Source organism: Halichoerus grypus, chromosome 7, assembly GCF_964656455.1.
Source record: "Halichoerus grypus chromosome 7, mHalGry1.hap1.1, whole genome shotgun sequence".
Taxonomy (NCBI): domain Eukaryota; kingdom Metazoa; phylum Chordata; class Mammalia; order Carnivora; family Phocidae; genus Halichoerus; species Halichoerus grypus.
In genome coordinates this window covers 34,428,194-34,446,913 of record NC_135718.1, presented here as the reverse complement: position 1 = coordinate 34,446,913, position 18,720 = coordinate 34,428,194, and the positions used below count along the sequence as shown (strand labels likewise).

Genomic DNA, 18,720 nt, shown 5'->3' with positions numbered 1-18,720 from the left:
CAAATAAAGAAAATCTTTAAAAAATAAATAAATAAAAATAAAGATACCTGTCTATCCATCTTTTGGGTTTCAGTTTAAATAATATTTTTTCAGAGAAAACCATCCTAGGTTAGAGGGAACCCTCCTAGTTTTCTTGCCTAGTACTTTTCATAGTTACAGAGTATGGAAATGTTTGTTTCACTTATTGTCTCTCTCCTACTAGAATGAACACTCTATAGGGAGACAGAACACATCTAGAGTCTAGCACAGCATCTGACCCAACAGTAAGCACACAAACTCTTAATGAATGAAATTAGGGTAGACAGCCCAGAACCCCTCCATCATTGTTTAAGACCCTCCCAGACCAACTTCTTGCAAAAACAAAAAACTGTGATCTTATTCCCCCCCATTTCCTGTGCTCAAATTCCCATATTACTATAAGGAGTAACATTTCAGACATTATAACCATGAACAGTCAGAAATTTCTTCAGCTGTCCATGTTCACTGAGGGACCAACCATTCTTTTAGTCAAGAAAGTTCATGTAACTGGGTTTGAATTAACAGAATGACATGTTTGTACCATGGTCTCCTCCCTTGGGAAGGCTTTTGGCACAAAGACCCAAGTTCAACTTGGCACAGAAGTTTGTTTCATTGGATATTTTGAACCTTTGTTATTAACTAAGATTAATATATCGTATCATGTCAATAGGTTTTTATGGATTAGATATACACAGAAGTATATTTTACAATAGTAACTCCAATCCAACAGTAACTCCAATAGTAAAGTAACTGATCATTCTTTGTATTTGCTCATTTACATTGTTTACAAAGATCTTTTATATTTTCCTTGCTGCTTTTTAAGCAATTCTGTTAAACATCAAGAGCACTAGCACAGCCAACATGGCTACTTATGAACAGAAGTCTCCCAGAGACCTTAAGAGCTCATGTCAAATGAAAAACACAACATATATTTTAATCAGGTGTGAAATGTGTAGGCAAAGTTCTTGTAGGACGCTATCCGTTAGACCAGTTTCTAACGGGTCAGCAGTTATACAGGAAGGCACATACCAAAGCTTGTGAAAGTCAAAATACTCCAGAAATAAAATGATAAAATTATTTGGAGTCACTTCGATTCCGTAAGGGAATATGGGAAGAGAAATCAATGTTTCTCTAAAGGAACATATCTTTAAAATAAAAGTGGGTATAATAGGAAATATACTTGGATATTTAAATACTTTATATACAATCACTCATTTTCAAGTTCAATTCTTACACATCTAATTCTGCTTCCCTACTACTGTTTCAACTACACTACTAGAAGAGCTTAGTTTGCCAAGTCTATCCTTCAATACTTGTATCCCCAGCTAAGCCTTCAGCTGATGTCCAGGTTCTCTCCTGTTTTCGTTACTTGATCATGAAACCCTCTTTCGAGAAAGCCTGATCTATCTCTGTCTAGGAGTCTGCCCTTTTGTTTCAAAAACCATTCATTAGGGCAGCACAGACCATTTCATTGCAAATTTCTCCTCTCCAGCTGGCCCACAATGCATATACTCAGGGACATATGCTCCAAGCATCTGGTCATGCCAATCTCACCTTGAAGGTTTCTTTTAAGTTGAATCATATACCTGGAGGGGCCTCCTTCCCACTCCTCTTCTATTATCCAAATAGTTCCTGAAATTCTACCTGTTCCAGGAAGCTTTTCCAGGTTTATCAGGAGAGGTGAAAGATTCCACTGGCCTAGTCCTTACTGACAGATCTCAAAACTGTCACGGGTAAGTCCCTTTGCTTTCTAGTCCTAAAATATTTACCAACATGTATATGTAATGTATAGAATATGAGTTACAGGTAATTCTTAATAATAAAGTAACATACATAAGCAAGTTCAGTTTTTTAATTTTTTATTTAAATTCCAGCCAAGATCACTTTTTATGCCTTTTTGGGAAAGTCTAAGCTTTGTTTGGAGCAAAGAAGTCAAGCAATAATATAATCCCTGATTACACAAATAAATGAGCATGAGGAAATCTGCCAGTTCATCAAATTTATACTATGTAGCAGTGGCCCAGATTGAGTATGCTTTAGGAAATGAGAGTAGATACGAGGTACCCCTACTCCATCTCACATGCTATGTCACCACATTTAAGGAAGATGAATTCTTTTTCAGCTTTGGGAATAGAAGACTTAAAAGCATGGAACAAAAATTTTCTATCTGTTCTTTTATCATTACAAAAAGTCAACTTTCAGTCATTTAATGTTCTCGCTCTCTCTCTCACACACACACTCTCTCTCATCATTATCTTCTTTATCTACAATTACTGAACTGCAGACTTACAGAGAGCAGGGACCAAGTCATTCTAGGCCATGTTTAGCTTAACATTTGATGCAAAGATGACCATGCTTGTGAAAACAATTAAATCAAACTTTACAAATAAACAGGGGCAAGGTAACATGGAAACAGGAAGAGTAATTTTTTCAGGCACTTAGAAATTATAGGTGATCTTAATATTCTTGATGTCTGGTACTTAATATACATGATTTGTAAAAATAAAATAATTTTTAAAAATACGATGCCAAACTCTGGTCTGCATAGATGTAGGATGTTACTTCAAAAACAATCCTCAACAATAAACATCTAATAAGTGCTAATTATATGTAGGTCACAGTGTTAGGCTCAAGATACAACTGTGCTGAAGAATCAGAGCACACAGAAGAAACAAGAGGAATGTAAGGCAGTAGAAGCAGAGGTAAACATGGCTTGCAAGGCCACTGGGCAAGGCTTCATTGGCGAGATAAAGCTTAAATTTGGCTTAAATGCATGAACTAAGGATAGGCCTTAGATAAGTAAATGAAAGGAAGGGAGGACAGTATGTGCAACAGCCAGACTGTGGTAAAGTACAGAGACTAGTTAGGGGACTGTGAGGTGGGGAAAATGGAGATGATGAGGCTGGTGAAACGGAGAAGCCAGATGATGGGGGTCCTTAATGGAGGAGGATGACATGGACTAAGTGGTGTTTCAGAAAGAAAGAAACAATAGAAGTGAAAAACAATAGAAATGAAAAGGGAAGGGTGAGGCCCGAGACACTAGAGGAAAAATTTTGACAAGATGTGGTAACTGATCAGTGTGTAAGAATTGGAGAGGCTACTCTCTGCTATCTACCTTCCAGACGGTATCCATTTTCTCTGTAAAATTGTCCATTCCTTATTCCTTCCCGAGAGTGATCAATTTTCTAGCAACATGAAAAATTATATGTATAGTACAAAATGATTTCCAGTAATATAATTGTTTATACTTTCAATTTAAAAACAATAAGGTTAAAAATATTAAATGGTATTTATTTCCATAGCTAAAAAACAGTCAACTACACAAATGTTTTTCTTCACCATGATTTGAAAACGAAACTGACTATGTGATTCCACCACAAAAGAAGTTTTGAGTAGTAACTTGAATACATATTAGGTTCTGCCAATTTTCATCCATTCAACAAATATTTACTGTGGAATAAATAATAAAATACTATGAATTTGGGGCAACTGGGTGGCTCAGTTGGTTAAGCGTCCAACTCTTGGTTGTGGCTCAGGTCATGATCTCAGGATTGTCAGATTGAGCCCCATGTCAGTCTCTGCGCTCAGTACAGAGTCTGCTTATCACTCTCTCCCTCCCCCTCTGCCCCTTCCCCCACTCTCTCTCAAATAAATATAAATAAAAATAAAATCTTAAAAAAAAAAAGAAATGAAAGCGAGTACTTTCAAAGCAACTTATATTTTTGGAATGCTTTTAGTGTACATGAATAGGTTTTCCTCTCCCATTTTTCACACTATAACTTCACTAACACTCTTAAAGTTGGACAAGATTGGTTTTATTACCTCATAATTTACAGATGATGATACCAGACAGAAGTAATAAAGCAGTGATTACAACCTAGGTCTTTGACCCTAAGTCTCATACTCCTTTGAAACACTACATTAGGCTTAGCCTACCTACTTCATAAAGTTATTTGAATGAATTACAGATATGGAAATGCTTTAGAAAAGTAACAGCGTTACACAAATAAAAGCAACATTATTTTGTTTGGGTGTGATCAGGAGAGAATGCAAGTTTTATGGGGCTTAGAGCCTATACAAGTTGGGGATCCACTTCAAGAAAAAGAACAGAGGGGCGCCTGGGTGGCTCAGTCGTTAAGCGTCTGCCTTCGGCTCAGGTCATGATCCCAGAATCCTGGGATCCAGCCCTGCATTGGGCTCCCTGCTCCGCAGGAAGCCTGCTTCTCCCTCTCCCACTCCCCCTGCTTGTGTTTCCTCTCTCGCTGTGTCTCTCTCTGTCAAATAAATAAATAAAATCTTAAAAAGAAAAGAAGAGAAAGAACGTAAAGATAAGGTAAAGAACTTGGAGGGGGTCCCCTTGAAAGTGAGGGTCCCTGAAACTTAGGCTTCTTTAGCTTCAAGGTCAACCTACTAAGATCAAGAATTGCCCTCTAAAACCTAACTTTTGCCTTCTAAGTAGTATGAAAAAAACACTGCAGATAAAGGACAAAAATATATGTATGCTTGGCCTTTATTCTCTCAAGATCATTCATAATAAACCATGTAACAAAAATTTCCAAGTAGAAATAGTCTTTGCTATGTCTATATTAGGATTAAAAAAACAAACTACCAACTAACAACAAAAAATAACTATAATGAAAGTGATGTGAATTATTTTGCTAAAATAAGCTAGAACATCATACCATACAATAATTATTGTTTTACACACACACGGGTATAAACACGCACACACTCATATTTACTCACAATTTGGCAAGCAAAAGATCTCATTAAAAAAAATTTACCTCGTCTCCGCCCATAGCTCCTGGCTGCATGTAAACACAGAAGAAAACCATGGGTATCTGTATCAAATGGTGAATTTAGAAATAAAAAAATATTCACATAAACCTTTTCTAAGTATTTTCAGTATTAATTAATCTGGAGATACTGTTCAACTTGACGGCAGAGATATTATATTAAAAAAAAAAACCTTTATGAAGCACAAGTTAAAACACAATCTTAAAGAGAAATTCGCCTGGATATGGCAGCCACAGGAAAAGATACAATGGGTGCTTAAGTGACACAGTTTTATAAGGATTTATATTGTGGTCCATTATCTATATCAGATATAGATAAATAGAGTTCTTTTAAATTTTTTTCTGATTTATAAATCTTCATTTGCACTATATATTACCATCAGACATCACTTTAAAGAAATTCCATTCATTCTAATTCAAAACTGTAGCATGTGGTGGTCATTCTGAATTTCTTCACACATGCGCGCACACACACCTACACACACACGCACCCCATAAGCAGAGTCCCCCGGAAACCACATAGAAATTTTACACACAATTAACTCTGGTTTTACAGAATACGTTTGTGTGAAAATTTCAGTGAAGCTTCTCACGATCTCCCCATTTACTTTCCAGACAGTATCACAGATAGGGAGAAAACAACATCTTTTCACCTAAGAAGTGAACTGAGAAAGTAGAAAGGGATTAAGGTACTAGGTACATCCAGGTCAGGTTGAAAAAGAGAGTGCTTTGAAGATTTCCTTCCCTTTCAAAACTCAAGGCCCACAGAACACATTATTACAACATTTAATAGAGCTAGACTATGGTATCATACACAAATTGCTAGGAGATCCTGTCATCTAAAGTAACTTTCAAAGTAGAAAGTTTTTCAAATTTGAAAACTCAAGGTCTATCAAATAAATGAGAACTTTATTTAATTCATTTTTTGAAGCATGACATGTTATAATATTAGCTCAACACAAATCAAAACAAAACAAAAAACAAAGATAATTTGTGGTGACATATGCAGTATAAGGTAGTACTAAAGAAAACTATTTCTCTCCTAGAAAAAGAATTCAGACTTTTCAGCTGGAAAGTTGAAATACCAGTTGGCCAATCTCATCTTCTGCTAGTTCCCTTTTTTCTTCAGACATCATACCCTCACCTACATACATTTGGCCTCTTCACTTTCCCATTACATAAATAGTAAAAAGGATTTTCCAGTTCAAGCCCTACTTTCTCCCTAACTCCTTCCATCACTATAACTCTCAATTTAAAAAAACACAATCCCTTCTGAATTTACATAGCACTACTGTTTACATCACTTACAAAAGGAACGTATTACAAAAAAAAAATTAAGGGGCGCCTGGGTGGCTCAGTCGGTTAAGCATCTGCCTTCAGCTCAGGTCATGATCTCAGGGTCCTGGGATTGAGCCCCATGTCGGGCTCCCTGCTCGGCGGGGAATCTGCTTCTCCCTCTCCCGCTCCCCGTGCTTGTGCTCTCTCGCTCTCTCAAATAAATAAATAAATAAATCTTAAAAAAACAAAAAGCAAAAAAAAAATTAAGGAACCTCTATACTTTTCATTATGTAGAACCTGGAATTAATCTCCCCATAGAATATATAATAAATGGTAGTTAGTTTCCTAGTTTGGCCCCCAAAAAGCTTACTTCATTTATAATAATATGGGTGAGTTGATACTAATAGCCAACACTTAAAAAGAGATTAAGTATGTGGGCCCCTGGGTGGCTCAGTCAGTTGAGCATCCAACTCTTGATTTCAAGCTCAGGTCATGTTGGGCTCTGCACTCAGGACTGAGTCTGCTTGGATTCTCTCCCTCTGCCCCTACCCCTGCTTGAGCTTTCTCTCTCTCTCTCAAATAAATAAATAAAATCCTTTTAAAAAGAGAGAGATTAAGTATGTTTTGATATAATACCATTATTTCTTTGTCCTTTCCCCCATCCCCATGCCCAATGATGTCATGTTGCCCAACACCCCCACCTCAAACCTTTAGAGAAGGAAATAAAACATTCTGTATTTCAAAGTTACTCATTTCTCTCCCAAACAACAAATTCCCATTCTTTCATTATATCTGATTTCTGGCCAGATGCTCAATGAAAAAGAATCTGATTAAAATACTAAGGTACAAATGACTCATCAGACCTTAACACCCCTAAAAGATAAATGACAATGCTGTTCACTCGAGTCTTCAACTGGCAAGTTTTCAGGTAATAGAGAACATGAAGTGAATAGATCTAGTCTGGGGGGTGAGAAGGAGCATCCTGAGTTGGGGAGGTGGGTAAGACTTGCAAAAGACATTCTTGGGAGTTTTAGTCAAAGCTTCCTTAAATAGTTCATGATTTTTATGGATTTTTTTTTTCTTTTTCCATTTCTAATCAAATACAGTAAATTGGCTCACACTGGCCTGGTGACTGATATGGGGGCAAGATAACATATGGAATAGGCAGCCAATTTAAAGTGATGACGTGAGATGCTTCAGTTGGCTTTCATCATTCATTGTGGAATTTAATTATGTGCTACCCTGGTTCTATTTTCAGTATTTTATCTATGATCCCTATGGTGATTATTATTATAGCAGCTACCACTTAATGAGTACTTGCTATGTACCAGAACAGTTCAATGCTTTACATGTATTAATGCCATTTAATAGACCCGATAACTTTATGACATAAGAATTCTTATTAGCTTCTTCTTAATAGATGAAGAAAATGGGACACAGAATTAAGTAACTTGCCTAAAATCTTACAGCAAGGAAGTGGTGGACTTGGAATATGAATCTAAGCACTCTGGCTCCAGAGTTCACACTTGTAACCACCTCACTGTACTGTTAAATTCCTAGAGGGCAAGGTCAATATCTTGTATTCCTTTTAATATCCTCTCATGCACCTAGTAGAATGCTCTGTACCAACCTGGTATTCAACAAATATAGGTTGTTAGCTGAGTGTGTAATCAAAGGAAGGATTAATACATGCCTTGATGGCCTTTAGGATGTATGCCACCTCTGCTGGTGATTAAAAATTTGCTCATATGAAGGCCACTTGCGAATAGACTAATTAGAGTCAAACTCTTCCCTAAGGGAAGGGTAATGAAATGAACTCCATGGAGAGAAATTTGGGAGCAAAAAGTAGTGCTTTCCCTTGAGAACAAATATGACTTTTAAACAAAAATACTGGACACATAAACTTATATGAGTCGGTACAAAATGATCCCACATAAAAAAAGGGGAAGCAAATATGACTAATTCCACCTGCATAATATATCTTATGCTAGTATAGATTTATACCAGATATAAGAAGATATGGTATACTTTCAAAATCCTAAGTAGTTCCTCCAAGAACTTTAATTCTTCTTTGTCAACCATCATCATCATTACAGATAAAATTCTTTTTACCATTTCATATGTATTACTTTTAGAACTCACAAAAAAGTACATTTAATTTTTAGAAGTCATGGTAATGGTTACCCTTGGCTAGGGGTATTAACCAGAATAACTCTGAGCGGGGGTTCTGGGGTGTTGCTAATGTTTTGGTCTTGATCTAGGTGGTACTGGTTACATGGGTGTGTTCAACTTGTAATAATACATCAAGTTATATATACTTATAATTTGTGCATTGTTTGGTATGTATGTTACAGTTCAATAAAGAACAAAATACCACAAACATTTTAGATTGTTTCACTAAGATAAAAGGTTATAAAGTTAATGTAGAAAATCCATAATGCTAACATTTTATAGTCTTTAAATCATAAATCTGAATAATTTAAAATTGAAAGCATTAAAGATTTTTCATCCATCACAATAAATATAAAAAGGTACATGTACTTTACAATGGGATATGCCAGAGTTATTCTAAAAATAAGTCTACATGATCAATGACTAGTACATTATGAATGGTACTTTCACTTAAATGTTATGGTTTATTAGGCATATGAGGCAACAAAATAAAATGGATCATCTCTTACTCTTTATGACTTGGCTTGCACTGGGTATTAAATGGCTACACTCATACATGTGATTCCCCAAGAGCATGTTATGATCTGATTTTAAAATCTAAACTAATTCTTCAGCTACATGGATTCACCCAAATTTGCTAAAGTTGCTCTAAGCAAAGTAACAACATAAACAGATTCCACCACAGAGGCTCAAAAATGACAGAGAGAGACAGAGAGGGGGTAGAGAGGGAAAGGGAAGAGGGACAGAGAAAGATCTCTATTCTATTGTGTATCAAAGTAGCATGCATCATTTCAGGAACTTAAGCAGATTTCCCTGGGATGCTGTACTGATGTAAAACAAATGAACAAGATATAAAGACCTTAGTACAACATTTTACTAACTGGCTTGGAAATATCGGTCAAGACTGTTAAAAGTCAACTGTAGGCACAAATTGTTAATTACTTCCCTTGTAATAAAATGAGTTTCTTAAAAACACCTTATAAACTTGGGGCAGCTGGGTGGCACAGTCAGTTAAGTGTCTGACTCTTGATTTCCACTCAGGTCATGATCTCAGGGTTGTAGGATTGAGCCCCACATCAGGCTCCACATGGGGCGTGGAGCCTACTTAAGATTCTCTCTCCCTCTGCCCTTCCCCCCACCTCTCTCTCTTAAAAAAAAAAAACCTTATAAACTTATGTTTTGAATACCATTTCAGTATACAAAATTAAATTCTATTCAAACAGCTAAGCTTCCATCTAAGTATTAGTCACGCAAAATATTGCACCTAAGGGGCGCCTGAGTGGCTCAGTCAGTTAAGCGTCCGACTCTTGGTTTCAGCTCAGGTCATGATCTCAGGGTCATCAAGATCGAGCCCTGAGTTGGGCTCTGCACTCAGCGCAGAGTCTGTTTGAGATTCTTTCTCCCTCTACCTCTCTCTGGAAGGAAGGAGGGAAGAAAGGAAGGAAGGAAAGAAGGAAGGAAGGAAGGTCGGTCTTAAAAAAAATTCCACCTAAGATGGGTTAAGAGCTTAAAATTAGTACAAAAATACTCCCTTTCCCTAATTAGATTAATTCCCAAAGAGCAGTAGTAATGGAGTTTGTCCCATAAATGCTCCTCTTCTATCTTTGTCTTTATAATGGCAGGGAAGACACTTTTAGCCCAGTGATTCCCAAATCTGGCAAATTATAATTGAAAAGTGATCAATTTTTCCACAAATAATATGAACTTAGCGGGTAAAAATGATGCTTGAAAGGATGGGATACATTTTCAACTGTTATATTCACATAAAGTATTTGGATGTTTTAAAGTCTCTTCTTCCTACCCTGCTCACTTTGACTCTTAATCCATTTTTCTCAGAAAAATCTTTCTATTCAATTTGCAAGCCTAAAAAGTAACACAAGCAACTATCATAATATACATTTTCAGATGGGTAAACTGAGGCCCAGAAAGGATGACGGGCTCCAGGCTGTTCAGCTACACAGAGCTGGGACTGAATCCAGGTCCACACTGGTTCTAAGGCATTTATTCTTTTTTTAAGCTGAGGTATTATTTACATTCAGTAAAACTCATCCCCTGTAAATGTACAGTTTGACTAATTTTGGTAATCATATATAGTCGTGTCACCACTGTGTTCTATCATACAGAACAGATCATCTTCCTAAAAAACTTCCTTGTGCCCCTTTGCTGTTGATCCCATCCCCCAACCTGTGGTCCCTAGCAAACATTAATCTGCTTTTTAAAAAAAAAGATTTATTTATTTTATTTTAGAGGGAGAGAGAGAGCACAAGCAGGAGAGGGAGAGAGAATCTCAAGCAGACGCTACACTAAGTACAGAGCCAACGTGGGGCTCCATCTCACAACCCCGAGATCACGTCCTGAGCCGGAACCGAGAGTCAGTCGTTTAACCAACCCTGCCACCCAGGTGCCCCGCCCCTTAATCTGCTTTCTGTACTATAGTTTTGTTTGCCCCTTCCACAACTTCATATTAATAGAATCAATGTGTTTGACTTTCTTCAATGTTTTTGAGATTTATCCATGTTGTTACATGTGTTCATGTTTTGTTTCTCCTTATTACTGAGTAATATTCCACAGTATGGAAATACCACAATTTATCTATTCACCAGTTGTCATGGGTTAAAATGGGTACCCCCAAAATACATAGGCTGAAGCATCCCCAGTGTGATTTAGTTGGAGACAGGGTCTTTAAAGAGGTAATTAAGGTTAAATGAAGTCATAAGGGTAGAGCCCTAATCCAATAGAACTAGTGTCCTTATAAGAAGAGGAGATACCAGGAATGCTCAGGAACACAGAAAAGGCCAAGGAAGGTCACAGCAAGAAGGCAGCCGTCCGCCAGCCAAGGACAGAGGCCTCAGAAGCCAAACCTGCCAGCACCTTTATCTTGGACTTCCAGCCTCCAGACTGTGAGAAAATAAATTTCTGTTGTTTAAACCATCCAGCCTATGCTATTTGTTATGGCAGCCCTAGTAAAGTAATACACCAGTCCATGGACATTTGAAAAGCCCTTACTCGTAACTTAGCAAGACCAAAGAGCCAGTATTTCAAACCTCTAAAGTCCCTGAAAGTACTTAGAAATTCCCTTTAGAATTCCTACAACTTCATCATCCTTTAAGGAACTTCTCCAATTTTGTTTTGTTTTATTTTATTATTACTACCACACCACTATTGTTTTCTATTAATCATTACACTACTATTTCATGAATTAAAACCAGTATTTTTAATAGGCATTTTTGTGGATTGGTCAGAAAAATCTAATTGTCATTAATAATATATGAAACTATATCCTGCATCCTAAACAACTGAACTTTTGCAATGTTCTGCTTCACTGCTTACAAAATCTTATAGGAAACCTATAGATTTTAATCAATCTCACAAACAAAACAGGAATTCCTTCTTTAACCAACACAAAGGCATTCTACCTGGTTCAATAGAATACCTTAAAATCAAGAGTTAAGATAAAAGACTAAGAAGACTCACTTCAGCCTCTTCCATTTTTTTTTAAAGCAGAACTCTCCTCCAAAAGCTGAACCCCAACAGATGTGAGATATTTGTTCCCCAAAGCATTACAAGGACCCAGAGCCCAACCTGTCATGTATCCTTCCCCACAGTGGCCTTTAAAGTACCTCCTTGGATGCTGGGGTTCCAGAGAACATGATTAGAAAACTAAGGATTTATACTCTATGGTAGGACCATTCTTACTAGGTAGAAAGTTCTTTCTAACATGTGCCTCACTACTATCCTTAACCACTGACCCTAGCCTAATCCCACTTTTATTTGAGGGTCATTGCTTTATCTCCTTTTGGTTTTCTCTTTTCTACAGAGAAAATATATTTAGCTACTCTTCATAAGAAATGGTTTTCCATAACCCATATCATCCTAAACATTCTCCTTTGGATAAACCTAATTTTCCAGTAAGACAACACTTGTCTTTCCCAAGCTTCTCATGAGAACATCCAAGACCCTTCACCATCCAAGTCCCCTAACCACCTTTCAGATCCTCATTCCTATTATTCTACAAATCAGACCCATATATTCCAGTCACACCAATTCAACCCACTCTTCCCACAGTATCAATATAATATAAGCACTTATCTGTTCAGCATAAGAATCTAGATATCCATGTCTTGACATCTATTCTTCACTGCCCCTAAGAAACCCCTAACCCCCTTGTCCATTTCCACCCACTATAATTTTTCTCCCATCTCATTAAAAATATAAGTTCAAGGCTTCTCTATACCATCTTGCAGTATCCATGCATACTCAGTATTAAGTTAGTTTCCAAAGTATATTTACCATATAGGTTACTTATAGAATCTCAATATATGATATGTTATCAAAGTAATCACTTTAGAATTTCTAAGCCCATTTCCTAAATTCCTCATGAAAGCAGAAAAAAATCAATCAAAATCTGTATGTCTAACAAGATCTCTCTGGAAATAAACCTCTGAAGAATCTCTGCATTATACTGCTATCTCTACTTGGAGAGAGTGGGCATCCACATCTACTCACATCAGGTGATGTCTATGCACCTTCACATCCGTAGCCTAATAGCATTCCACTGAGGGTAACTACCACCTTACTTTCAGCAGAACTTTATTAAATGATAGAATAACTGCCCCCCCCACCAAAAAAGGGAAGAAAATCAAGAAAAGTCCTGAGAATTCTAACCACATGCCAGAGTACTTTGTATTTTACACAGACCAATCTGTCCAAATCAGGTCAGGCCTACTATAGAGGTATGCACCCAAATATTTGGCATATGTTCTCAACAAACCATCTTCTCTGAACTACTATGTCAAAATCTGATGAGGTCTCTTCATACTTTATATATAAAAACTCAATTTCTAGACTGTTCAGGACAAACAATACTTGCTAATCCTACATTTTTGAACTCCAAACAATGTAGGGAATTATACAGAAAGAAGAAAGTGTGAATAAAATAGGTGCCAGTGTGCTCAGGAGTCTAATAAGAACCAAAAGCCCAGCCCCCTGGTCACTGTTCCTTGTGTCCTCCCCATGAACAAGGCTCTTCTCATGTGGGAAGGAGGGTTCTTTCATGGAAGAAAATTATGGAAAAGAAATAACTTGAGAATTTGGGAAGAGCTCCAGCAACATGGAATGCTGCTCATTCGCTTCACCCCTGCCCTGACCTCCCCAAAACAGCTTCCTTTTCTGACCTGGACTTGGGAAAACCTCAGAGAATAAAGGCAGAGCGTGCTTCAAGAGGGAAGAAAGAATAGAAGGGAATGCATAGCATAGTCCTTATGCTACTTGATTCCTTCATGCTCAGATAAAGACAGACTTAGCAAGGAGGAGTGGCACTGGATCTCCCAAGAGGTAATTTCTAATTGTTCTTTTCCATCCACCCCTTGTCCACTGCTCACAGCCAAGTTTCATCCCAAATCAATTAAATTACAGTCTCTGGCACAGTGTTCACAGGTATTTTCTATTTTTATTCCCTTGACTATATAGCTGGGATTAAGAATTACTGCTAACTCTTAAATTCCACATATAAGTGAAATCATATGGTATTTGTCTTTCTCTGACTGACTTGTTTTGCTTAGCATAATACCCTCTAGTTCTATCCATGTTGTTGCAAATGGCAAGATTCCATTCTTTTTGATGGCTGAGTAACATTCCATTGTGCATATACGTGTGTGTGTGTGTGTGTATCCCACATCTTCTCTATCCATTCATCTGTCGATGGCTATCTGGGCTCTCTCCATATTTTGGCTATTGTGGGCATTGCTGCTATAAACATTGGGGTGCATGTGCCCCTTCAAGTCACTATGTTTATATCCTTTGGATAAATACCCAGTAGTAAAACAGATGAACATAGGGGAAGGGAAGGAAAAATAAAATAAGATGAAAATTGAGAGGGAGGAAAACCATAAGAGACTCTTAACTCTAGAAAACAAACTGAGGGTTGCTGGAAGGGAGGTGGGTGGGGGGATGAGGTAACTGGGTGATGGCCATTAAGGACAGCATGTGATATAATGAGCACTGGGTGGTATATGCAACTGATGAATCACTAAATTCTACCTATGAAACTAATTAGAAAAGAAAAAGAATTACTGCTAACTCAAAAAGGAAAAAAGGGGGACTAGGGGGAAAAGAGGGAAGAAGCAGAGCCTAGCATTTGTTTGGTGTGTATTTCTTGCCAGGTCTGGTAACAGAAGCATTGCACACTTGACCTTACTGTTTGTAAAGAAGGGGTTAATAACTCCATTTAAAATTAAAAAAACAGAGATAACTTGTCTAAGTTCACAAAGCAAATAAGTGATGGATCCGGGATTTACATTCATATCTGTTTGGCCCCCCAAACTTCATTATTTCCACTTATATTAGGGGGAAAACCCCCTTTAGTTAGATAACAAAGGTATAAGTATGCAGAGGGTAACAGAGAAGGCAAAGTTTCACCTACTTAACTTTACCTAGGGATCACCTGTATACCAAGTTTTTGTTCAAGTCTCAGACTCCCTGTCTGCACATACGAAAGGCCTGAGTGGAAGGGTGGTTAAAATTCCTGCCGTTGACAAGGAAGACTATGTTCTGAAAGTAAAACTGATCACTTTTGGAAATGCACTCATTCTCCACAATCAATAAAGTATTATTTAGCTAATGTTACTAAAGAAGCTAAATGAAACCTAAGTGATTTTTGGAAAATCCAAAAGAGTAGAAGTCACACTAGATTAAGGGGCTGGTTGGCAGAATCATCTTTTATGTCTAAGCCATAGATGACTATTCCTTGGCTGTAGGACATCAGCAAGTTCCTTTACCTTTTTCAGAAAATAAAGATACTGCCATGTTTTAAACAAGGCTGCAATAAAGATGAAATGAATGACCATGATTCTCAACTTTTCTATCCAAGTGCCCCCAAAGCAGAGGGAAACAAATCACAGAGCATTCTGAAAACTTATTAAAATCTTAGGATACCCTTTGAAGTTGTCAGCTTTATCTTAAAAACTGCATATCAATTTCATATATCACTCTTATCACATAACCCATGTTTTGTTTGGATAAGAGAAGAATCCTGGGGTAAAAGTGGCGTTCAGGAAAGTGGATTTTGACCATGTCTGGCAACCCATTATATGCATTACAAAAGCACAGAGGTCTAAGAAAGCACTTTGTAAACTGTTAATTGCTAGATCCATATATATCATTACCATCTTCCAAAAGAAGAGTTAAAACAAATCTTTATAATGGAACTAAGGTAGACTGGATATTCTCTAGGGCTGTTACACTGTGCTTTTCAGTTTCTCTGAGCTATCTTTTCCTGTCTTCTGGTCTCCAATATTGAGTACCTACTGAGTAGGTTTGGCACTGCACTTGAAGCCAGTGAAGAGCTGTGAATAAAAGCTAGTCTCAGCTCTCTTGAAGCATACATATTAAAGACCAACATTAAACAGTTAATTACAAGTGTGGTGAGTGCCATAAATGGGAAGTCCAGGTTCTACAGCCTACACAAGTGAAGAAAGCAAACAGAGAGGTCTGCAGGGTAAAGTAGGTAACTTTTCAGTTTCCTGTATCTTTATTACTGAGTCAGAAGCACCCAATTCCTAGCACTTTAGACATAGTCACACACACAAGGAACTTCTTCCAAAATCCAATTAATAAGTCAAGAATATTTCAGACTACACTTATTTACAGTGTTCAATGTCAGACCATGTAGACTAGGTTTATTGCTCTGTTTTCCGGAAAAGTTTATTAAGCATTCAGAGCATAAACAAGGTGACAAGTAACATTAGAAAAACAATTTTCCCTAAGACAATGAATTTGTGTGTTTGTGCTAAACTAGTATAAAAATAATACAACCATTCTTAACAATTAAGTATTTAAAGCAAAGATTATCACCCTCAACCTGGAGGCAAAAGGTTCTGCTCCTGCCTCCCTTGTTACCCTACCCAATTCACATAGTCTCTGGAACCTCAGCTTCCACATCTGTAAATGAAAAGGTCAAAATAGAAACAGCAATGCCCTTGGGTCCCCTACCACATTCACATACAGCACCCACTTAATATAGTTTGAAACTTGAGTACTTAAAAGTTAGAGAACATTACATATCCCTATAGTTACTGTTTTTCGTTTTTAAATTAGCCATCTTTTACAATATATTCATACCACAGCTGTATGCTAATTTTACTCCTAAATCTGTTCATATGGAAACAACAGCACTAGATCTTGTCTCTAAAAGTTCAAAATACTCAGAGATGACGTCTTTAATCTGAGAACCTCAAAATAATTCCTTCACTATCTCATTACTCTGCTAAAAAATTATTTACTTATATCCACTCATGGTGAGCAGAAATACAATGTACTCTTCAAATTTTGGAAAATTCCATTTGGGATTCTAGCAAACCTGGCTCTCTTCCCATTCTGGCATAAAAGCATCATGTGTTCAGCTCCCTCTCGGCCACTTCCTCTCAGCTGAGCCTTTCCCCAAGGAGCTCACTCCCAGCACAGAAAGAAAGGGAGGAGGAAAAGGAAGCCCTGCAACCACACAGGAGTCTCTGCCCAACTTGAAAGTTGAGAGAAAAACCCTTTCACATTTCCTCTTTTGATTCAACAAATGCTCTAGCAGCCCACAGTTCAAACAGAAATATAAGCACAATCTTCCAAAATATTTTCAAGAGGAAAAAAGTGTAAGACAGCATAAACTAAAGCTCCAAGTTTCCTGGTGCATCAGCTTTGCATAAGTTGTTTAACAATCAATGACCTCAAAGTTTCTCAAGCAGGTGAATGTCTTTGTGGTTTAAGATATTAAAAATTTAAATCTTCACCTTTTGTAACTTATAACAGACTCTAGTTACAAACTGAAAGAGATCAGAAAACAAATGCCAAGAAAGCTTTTAATTTAAATAAAATTGAAACACTGTTACATCACAAAACTATTGTCTAAAAAAAAAATCATTCTCTGGCATATCTTCTCTGAATAAGACTATGCCCCCTACTTTCCAAACGTAGCAGTAGTGATACCTTATTTGTACATGTACCTAATCTCATCTAAATCTCACAAAACAATGAGGTAGAGTATCCTAACTGTGCTCTTACAGGTTCTTAAACAAGGAGAGACTTAGGAGATTCAGAGACTTGCTCAGCTAGTTGCCATCCTGATCACATGACTCCTCCAAGATCTAAGCCCTTACATAGGTCCTCTGAAAAAAGGGAGACAATATTACTTCAAAATATCCTTGAAGCTGTCATATTTTTGTCACTCTATATTAGTTTACATTTTCTAGAATTTTACATTAATGGAATCACCTAGTACATACCCTTGGTCCAGCTTTTCAACTCAGCATAATTATTTTGAGTCATTCATGTTGTTACATGTATTAATAGTTCACTTCCTTCTATTGCTGGAAGTATTCCATTGTATCAATGTACCACAATTTGTTTATCCATTCTCCAATTGAGAAACATTTGGATTATTTATAATTTTGGCAATCATGAATAATGGTGCTTTGAACATGTGCATACAATCTTTATATGGACATACATTTTCATTTTTGCTCTTAAGTAAATTCCTAGGAGCAGAACTGCTGCATCATATGGTAGGTGTATGTTTAACTTTGCGTGTGTGTATGTTTAACTTTTTAAGAAACTGCCAAAATGTAGCCTAAAACGACTACACCATTTTACATTACAAACATTACAGTATGGCACCTTTAAGGTGCCAAACGTCACTAGAGATGGAGCAACTCTAGGCCGCAAAGAAGGTGCATGTCCCAAAGTCAGGGGACAGAGGCAGAAGGCATTTCATACTGAAAAAAAGATTCATAAAAAAAGAAGTGGCATTGTACCCTGGTACAGTCATTGTAGCTTATGAGCAACTTGTAGGTGTGCTGCCTTAAATCACATCAGGAAAACCTCTATTTAAAAACAACCAATATAATATAGACTCATGTTTGGGAAGTCACACACAAGGAAAAAAAAATCTTTAAAAGGCAGCAATAAAGCTGATGCAAGCAATCACAACAACAGCTCACCAGAGCATTATCTCCTAGTCAGGCACTATGCTAAGCTTTACAAGATTTATATATGGCCACTTCAGTGGTCACTATCTCCATTTTCCAGGGAAGAAACCAGAGGCAGAGGAGTGAAGAATGTGGCCCTATGGCTTGTGAGGCACAGAAGCAGAACTGCTTTTCTTGGCTATGCTAATTTACTGCTCCATCCTCAGGTTCTGCATGCCTTCCAGCCTGCTTGGAGGATGCTTTCTTGAAGCTGAATGATCCACCCCTTCAGCAACACTTCTCCCTGTGTCCAATTTCATACTCATCAAGGAACTTTCTGATATGAAACTGGTTTTCCAAGCCCAATCTCTACTTGGAAGAAGAAGAGCTGACCAGTCAAGAAACATAAAGTAGATACACTTGGCAGTGATTATCTCTTAGAGTAAATTACCAGACCAGGCATTTTGGTTTTGAACACTAATTTGACCATAAATTTGGTTCACCTG

General features: G+C 37.3%; 1 protein-coding gene across 10 annotated transcripts in view; it reads right to left on the bottom strand.

The window, feature by feature from the left end:
* Positions 1-18,720, bottom strand: part of CPEB3 (cytoplasmic polyadenylation element binding protein 3) — a 188,122-nt gene that overhangs the window by 83,452 nt on the left and 85,950 nt on the right. For 6 of the 10 annotated variants that reach the window (XM_078077370.1, XM_078077363.1, XM_078077365.1 and 3 more), the window contains one exon: positions 4,803-4,826. The exons of the other annotated variants lie outside the window; for them this stretch is intronic. In XM_078077370.1, coding sequence (XP_077933496.1) covers positions 4,803-4,826 — 24 coding nt within the window. The remainder of the gene's footprint in view (positions 1-4,802; positions 4,827-18,720) is intronic. 10 annotated transcript variants of the gene reach the window in all.